The 7,416-nt window shown below is 62.1% G+C and overlaps 2 protein-coding genes across 2 annotated transcripts in view; both read left to right on the plus strand.

Annotated features, from left to right (window-relative positions):
• The window catches only part of BAIAP2L2 (BAI1-associated protein 2-like 2), a 39,576-nt gene extending 35,494 nt beyond the window's left edge, over nucleotides 1-4,082 (plus strand). The window contains exons 9-13 of the mRNA XM_011964330.1: nucleotides 5-265; nucleotides 1,717-1,857; nucleotides 2,508-2,715; nucleotides 3,222-3,268; nucleotides 3,589-4,082. Of these exons, the coding sequence (XP_011819720.1) occupies nucleotides 5-265; nucleotides 1,717-1,857; nucleotides 2,508-2,715; nucleotides 3,222-3,268; nucleotides 3,589-3,664 (733 nt within the window). The 3' untranslated portion in view covers nucleotides 3,665-4,082. The remainder of the gene's footprint in view (nucleotides 1-4; nucleotides 266-1,716; nucleotides 1,858-2,507; nucleotides 2,716-3,221; nucleotides 3,269-3,588) is intronic.
• A 788-nt stretch (nucleotides 4,083-4,870) lies between these two features.
• The window catches only part of SLC16A8 (solute carrier family 16 (monocarboxylate transporter), member 8), a 6,318-nt gene continuing 3,772 nt past the window's right edge, over nucleotides 4,871-7,416 (plus strand). The window contains exons 1-5 of the mRNA XM_011964331.1: nucleotides 4,871-4,979; nucleotides 5,604-5,903; nucleotides 6,061-6,282; nucleotides 6,923-7,066; nucleotides 7,276-7,345. Of these exons, the coding sequence (XP_011819721.1) occupies nucleotides 6,069-6,282; nucleotides 6,923-7,066; nucleotides 7,276-7,345 (428 nt within the window). The 5' untranslated portion in view covers nucleotides 4,871-4,979; nucleotides 5,604-5,903; nucleotides 6,061-6,068. The remainder of the gene's footprint in view (nucleotides 4,980-5,603; nucleotides 5,904-6,060; nucleotides 6,283-6,922; nucleotides 7,067-7,275; nucleotides 7,346-7,416) is intronic.

The raw sequence follows: 7,416 nt of genomic DNA on the forward strand, positions 1-7,416 counted from the left end.
CCAGGGAGAACTTCCCGCCCACGTGCCGCCGCGCTCTCCCGCCCGCAGCCTCGCTCTACAGCGGCAGCGCCCAAAGCTCACGCTCCAACTCCTTCGGCGAGCGCCCGGGCGGCGGCGGGGGCGCCAGGAGGGTCCGCGCCCTGGTCTCTCACTCAGAGGGCGCCAACCACACGCTGCTGCGCTTCTCCGCCGGGGACGTGGTGGAGGTGCTGGTGCCCGAGGCCCAGAACGGCTGGCTCTACGGCAAGCTGGAGGGCTCGTCCGCGTGAGTGGGAGCCTTGGAGGGGCCGGGGGTTGGTTGAGAAGAAGGCCCTGGGGGCGGGGGACCCGGGGACCTGCCGGACTGAGGCTTCCCTGGCCTCCCCTGGAGGCCTCGGACAATGCTGCTCTCCTCCCGCCCCCCACACTCTGCCTCAGTTTCCGCATTCATTCAGTGGGAGTGGGAAGAGTCGCCTTACCAAGTTCAGGATGAGGGCCCTTGATAGGGGGCAGAGGATGGGGGACGGGCGGGTTCTACCAAAAGTGTGGAAATGGCAGAAATCCTATTGCTTGAGCACCTACTGTGTGCCTGCGTCTGGGAGGAGGCTGTGTCCCCTCTGCAGAGTCAGCCCTGGAACTCTGATGCAGGGGGCTGGGCTAGGAGTAGGGTCTGAAATGTGCTCACCTCTTTTCAGTCACGCTTAGTGGAAATCCTTAAAGCACCTAAACCGGGCTGTTTTGACACTTGGTGTGGAGGAACAGCTGGGGAGTTTCATACAGTGAGGGCGCCAGAAAGCCCAGAGGACAGCAGGCCTGGCAGCTAGCAAAGGGAATGGATGGGCACCACTGTCCTGCAGGGGAAAACGGGGCAGATGGGGCTGGCTGGAGCCAGGCAGTGCCCCTCGGGTCTTCATGGGCAGGGGAGTGTGCTGCAGGAGAGAGGAAGCACCGGATGAATGCATGCACGGGCAGAGCGGGTGGTGGCTGCTCGCACCAGCCCACGGGTGGATGAGTGGTCCTGTGCTTAGTGGATGGTGGACAGGTGGATGGGTGGACCAGCGGATGGGCGTGTGGGTAGGTGGAGTGTGTGCAAGTGGATGGGCATAAAATGGGAGGGTCACTGACTGGTGGTTGGCGACATGGGAGGATGTGCGGATGTGGGGGACAGACATTGATGGGTGATTGGAGAGGTGTGAGTGGCGAGGGGGTGCTGGATGGATTCGTGGCTACACAGGGGATGGAGTATAGACAGGTGAGTGGGGGATGGGTGATGCGTGGAGGGGCTTATAGTTAGGCGCAAAGGTCCATAGCTGGGCAGGTGACCACAGGGACAGGAACAGAAAGGGGTCAGTGGGGAGAGAGATGACTGAGAACACCAACGACAGGGACACCCGCAGCTGGAGTACCTGCTTTACAGACCCACAGCAGAGGATGGTGTGCCGCAGATGCCCCGGGGACCTGAGGATAGAACCTTCTAGATCGAAGCTGTCAGACCCTCCTGGGATGTTCTGGGAATGTCATTATCCATCCTTGACTCACATAGCCTGTTAGGGAAAAGGATGGCATGTTTTATCATCAATAGGCACTAGCAGGTGAAAACAGAAGTAAACATACGAAATTGATTCTAGTCTGTCAATTCGAGGTGAAGTAGCTTCCAGCAAGCCTGAGGGGAGGATGTCTTCTTTTGGTCATTGTCCCCGGGCCTGGCTTGAAGGACCCTCTGCCTCTGCCCCACAGGAGTGGCTGGTTCCCCGAGGCCTATGTGAAGGCTCTGGAGGAGGGGCCTGTGAATCCCATGACCCCCATGACCCCCATGACCTCCATGTCCCCCATGACCCCCATGATGCCTGTGAAGCCCGGGAACGAGCTGCCTTCCAGGTACCTGAGTCATCAGGGGTGGGGCGGGGGTGAGGACTCCGGCGAGGGTGCCACTGCCCAGCGGAGAGGATCTGCTAGGTACAGGCTTGTTTGTTTGTTTGTTTTGAGACAGAGTCTCTCACCCTGTCACCCAGGCTGGAGTGCAGTGGCGCCATCTCGGCTCACTGCAACCTCCACCTCCCCACATTCAAGCGATTCTCCTGCCTGAACCTCCCGAGTAGGGACTACAGGCTCACACCACCACACCTGGCTACCTTTTGTATTTTTAGTAGAGACAGGGTTTCTCCATGTTGGCCAGGCTGGTCTTGAACTCCTGACCTCAGGTGATCCACCCACCTCGGCCTCCCAAAGTGCTGGGATTACAGGCATGAGCCACTGCACCCAGGTGGCAAGGTGCAGTCTTGAGTGGGCCCAGTCCCCTTCAGCCCCTGGAGAACCACCGGCCCTGAGCCCCTCTCTCTGCCCTGAAGGTCACTGCATCCATCCCTCTGCCTCCCCTCAGGACCTCCCTCCAGTCAACAGTCTCCTTTCACGCGGGTGCAGGGAGGAAGCTGTCAGATGCCTCCTTCCTAAGGTGCCCCAGCCACTGGCAGGACAAGGGATTGGACAGGCCCCAACCCCCTTCCTTCCCCTCCTTTCTCTGGACTTAGGTCCTACCCACTCCGGGGCAGCCACAGCCTCAATGACCTCCTGGACCGGCCAGGCAACTCCACAGCACCCTCGGAGTACTGGGATAGCCAGTCCCGCTCCCGCACCCCAAGCCGGGTGCCGAGCCGTGCCCCGAGCCCTGCACCTCCGCCCTTGCCTAGCAGCCGCCGAGGCAGCATGGGCAGCACAGGGACTGCCACTGACGTCAAGGTGAGCCCTCGCCCGCCCTCTCCTGGGGCCTCCAGTGGGCAGGGAGGCGGGAGAGCAGGGATCCCGAGGCTCTGTCACTGGCTGGCTGGTAGGGGACCCACCCACCTGGCCTCAGTCTGTTCCTCAGTGCATGGAGGGGTGGTGTGGAGCTGAGTCTGGGCTGAAGGGGAAGACCAGGGTCCTGGAGCAGAATGTGACCTGGGGCTGGCCAGCAGGACGGGGCTGGGGGAGGCCAGGGAGATCGTCCACCCATGGAGCCACCTCAGTGTTATTATGGGGGCGTGGTTAGTCTTCGGAGGTGGTGCTCTGGCCCAGGGATTTCTCACTTCTGCAGCCCACAGAATTCTGGGCTTCAGAACCTCAGGGTCTCATTTCCCAGGAGCCTTGCATGGCAGGGGCTCTCTGGCCCAGTCCTCTGCCCCATGGGCATGGGGAGAGGGAGGGGAGGAGCAAGGGATTGCTTGCCCCCTCCCCACCAAACCAGCCCTTCCCCACCCCCACTGCAGAAACTGATGTCCTCCGAGCAGTACCCGCCACAGGAGCTCTTCCCAAGGTGAGTCCTCAAACGGGGCCCGAGCAGTGACGGGGGTGGCAGGTGTGGCAGCACACACTTGTAATCCCAGCTACTAGGGAGACTAGGAGGGGAGGATCTCTTGACTCCAACCATTCAACACCAGCTTGGGCAACACCGTGGGACCCCGTCTCTCAAAACAAAACAAAACAAAACAAAAAAATAGATGAAGTGGGGCAAGGAGTGGATGGAGACCAAATAGGGGCAGGAGGCGGGACCCGGCTCAGTTGCCCAGCTGCCTTCCTGAGCCACGGCCAGGTGGGGATCATCTGCCCTTCTCACCCCATCCTCTCCTCCTACAGGGGCACAAATCCTTTTGCTACCGTCAAGCTTCGTCCCACCATCACCAATGACCGCTCAGCACCCCTCATCCGCTGAGGCGGGGTCCGAAGTCATACCCCCCAGCTCACCTGCCCAGGGGCTGTTCAGAGCTGGCAGTGGCAGTGGCAGTGACAGCAGCAACAGCAGCAGATACCAGAAGCAGGGCGCTGAGACCAGGGGTGGCTGCCCTTCCCCAGACCGCCCCAGCAGCCTGAGCAGCTCCAAAGCACTGGCTTGGGGTCCAAGACCTTCGAAGTAAAGCAGGCGGAATGAGGGGACAGGATGATTTCTCCCCCTCTAGGGGCCCCAGGACCCTCCCTGGGGGGCCTACCTCTTGCCCCCCAACCTCTTTTCCCCTTTTCTGCCCCCGTGGGGAGGAGCCCCTTGTACCTGCTCCGTGTCCCACACATGCCCTCTCTGTACGTCTTTTGTAAATGATGAGAAATAAAGGAAGTGGACGCAAAGTGACGCGGCAGTAGGATTGGTGGTGTCTTATTTGGGGGACAGGGCAGGGGGTGAGGGATGGAGACTCCCCCATTGGAGAATGGGGTCCAGAGAGTACTGAGGTCCTGGCCGTTCCCCGGGAGGGTATCTCACTCCCAGCCCCTCGTTTGGAGAACCCTTTAGGGCTACCCCAAAGCCCTGGCACTGCAACCCCCATCTCCACCCACTCTCATTTCGATGTGTGGGTTTCCTAGGAAGTAGCGGCTGCTCAGGTCAAGGGAGAGGTGGCAGTAGCCAAAGGCTGGGACCACCAGCAAGCTGCCCTCAGGCGGCCTGGACACAGCACTCTTTGTTCTGGCCCCTCCCCGCCCCCACATCCCCAGGCACAGGCATGGATTAGCTTCATCCTGGAGAAAGCCGCCAGCCCCTCCTGGAATGTGGCCTGGGGCGGGGGGTCGGGCGGGGGCAGATGAGGCACTGAGGTGATTAGAACCGTTGGGGTCTCTTCAGGGCAGGGCTGTGCTCCGAGCACCAGACTAGGACCCCCTGGGCAGGGTCTCTGTGTCTGCCACCCCAGCCTCCAGGAGGCAGAGGGATTTCTCTTCCTCCCTCCTGGACTGTCTTGGGACAGGGAGCCCACCGTGGAGGCCCAGCCTGGTCTGGGGCTCCCAGTCTCTTCTCCCCTCCTGGACAAAAGCCTCTTAGCAGGGGTGTGGTGTGGTGGGGGCACACACTCTAAGCTCCAGGCCTGGGGGAGGGAGCGTCAGGCGGGAGTCCGCCAGAAGCTCAGCCCAGGCTGGTGGGAAGCTGGGGTGTCTGGCAGACCCCATCCGGGAGCTGTGGTGGACAGCTGCAGGGACAGCGGCCCCTCCCTGCAGGCCTCAGGAGACGTGAGGCTGGACCCCACAAACCCACGAGGCAGGCTCAGGTGAGTGTGATGTGAGGGCTGCCTGGGATCACTCTCCTGTCTCCACCTTCAAGTGGCTGCCCCTGTGACAAGAGGACAACAGGCAGGAAAAGCCATGACCTGGTCCTAGTGGAGGAGGGGCAGAGTCCCAGATACCCTGGGGGGGGTGGCACTGCCCAGTGCCAGGAGGGACACTCCAGGCAGGAGGGGAGGAGGCTATCCCCAGCCCCGGGCTCCTAGTGCACCTGTCTCTGAGTATACCCTCCTCATCTGTTAGGGGGGCGCTTGTAACTGCTGTGAGGGCCCTGGGGGGAGCCCCAGGAATGAGACAGGCTTTGGAGCCATTCTTTGCATACAGAGGGTTTGAGGTTTGGAGGGCAGAAGGCCACTCTCCTAGTGCTGCTAAGGTTCCTACCTGTCTGGCAGAAGCCAGAGACCTGACTCCTCCCGCAAGATTCCCAGCTGGCCTGGGGGTGATCAGTCACCCATCTCACATCGGAGGAAACTGAGGTTTGGAGCGGGGAGGCGACCAGCCCAAGACAGGGAGGGAATGCATGGCTGAGCTGGGATGCATGGGAACTCAGCTCCCCTGGCTGATATCTGTTGAAAGTGGCTTTTGTCCCCTTCATGTTCTAATGACAATAGTCATTTGTGATCACTGAGAAATATTAAGAACATGGCGCAAGGCTAAAAAGGAAAATCTTCACGCACACTGGCCCTTTGCAACCTCTGCTGTGTGTTCTGTTATCCCGAGACCCTCACGCGTACTTTGGTACTGGTCACCCACCTCCAGGCACACACCTGCTCCACTTCCCGATGTCTTCCACCTGAGGTCCTGAGGGCCAGCAGTGTCCTCCAGAGGGAGCCTGCTGGGTGCAGAGTCAGGTGGGACCCGTCGTCCTACCCTCGTCCTTCAGCGCCCTTTGCAGGAGAAGGAGACTTGGGGTGAGATTCCTACCTCCGCTTCCCCTTTTGGTTCCCAGATCTGAGCCACGCTCACGTGGGTAGCGCTGTGCCTCAGTTTCCCCATGCTTCATCTCCATCCCCCTCCTCTAGGCTTCTGGCCCAGCCACAACCTCTTGTCCCCGCCCCCTCCCACCAGAGGCAGCCATGGGCGCTGGCGGCCCCCGGCGGGGCGAGGGCCCCCCAGACGGCGGCTGGGGCTGGGTGGTGCTGGGTGCCTGCTTCGTGGTCACTGGCTTCGCCTACGGCTTCCCCAAAGCCGTGAGCGTCTTCTTCCGGGCGCTCATGCGCGACTTCGGCGCCGGCTACAGCGACACGGCCTGGGTGTCCTCCATCATGCTGGCCATGCTCTACGGCACGGGTCAGTGTCCCCGCCCGGCTCTCTGCCTCCCCAGGACCCCTGGGACCCGGAACCAGGAGACACCCGACCCCCTGAGCATCTCCCTGACCCTGGGGGCGGCCCCCAAACTCCCTTCCTGCCTGTGGGAACCCTGGCACCAGAAAGAGGGGAAGAGAGGGCAGAAGGGGAGGCAGCGGCCAGAGGCGGGGCCGGCCTAGGGGGCTGCCCTCTGAGCTCAGAGGGACCCTTCTGAGATCTACACCTGCTCCTTGTAGAGGCGGGAAAGCTGAGATTACAGAAGCACTCCCCATCGCGGCAGCACTGACCTGTTAGGTGGGGGGCTTGCTGGAGTTCCCGTCCTGGGAGGCGGGGCTGCGGAGGAATCCCAGGCTCTGCCAGGGCAGGACTTGGAGGCTGTGAAGGTTAAAGGGGTGTGGAGGTCCCCCCTCTGCTTGGGGTTTGGGTTCTCAGGAGGGGTGGAGATAGGGTGCTCCGGGCCTTGCCCTCGCAAGGTGCTGTCTCTTTGGCCTGTCCCCTCCAAGCTGTGTGACCTTGGCCAGACAATGCCCTCCTCTCTGGGTCCCTGAGCCGGAGGTGACCTTATTCCTTAGAGGACTCAAGCCATCCCGGGACCCGGGTGGTGACCCTGCCCTGCCCACAGGCCCCGTGTCCAGCATCCTCGTGACCCGCTTTGGCTGTCGCCCGGTGATGCTGGCAGGTGGGCTGCTGGCTTCCGCGGGCATGATCCTAGCTTCCTTTGCCACGCGCCTCCTGGAGCTCTACCTGACCGCTGGGGTGCTCACAGGTGAGGGCCCCCTGTTCTCCTTCCCTCTGGTTTGGGGGTCGGGGGTTCTTGCTGCAAGATCTGCCCTCGGTTTCCCTATGTGGGACAGTCTTCGAAGTCCTTCGGCTGGGTTCTTGGATCTGCTGGGTTCCCGGGCCCGGCCCCTCCCTCCTGCGGGGGCCAGGGAGGGGCTCCCTGGGGACCCCGGCACAGCGCCGCCTCGCCCGCAGGCCTGGGCCTGGCCCTCAACTTCCAGCCGTCGCTCATCATGTTGGGCAGTCTTCGAAGTCCTTCGGCTGGGTTCTTGGATCTGCTGGGTTCCCGGGCCCGGCCCCTCCCTCCTGCGGGGGCCAGGGAGGGGCTCCCTGGGG

This window comes from Colobus angolensis, unplaced genomic scaffold (genome assembly GCF_000951035.1).
Source record: "Colobus angolensis palliatus isolate OR3802 unplaced genomic scaffold, Cang.pa_1.0 Scaffold65, whole genome shotgun sequence".
Classification (NCBI taxonomy): domain Eukaryota; kingdom Metazoa; phylum Chordata; class Mammalia; order Primates; family Cercopithecidae; genus Colobus; species Colobus angolensis.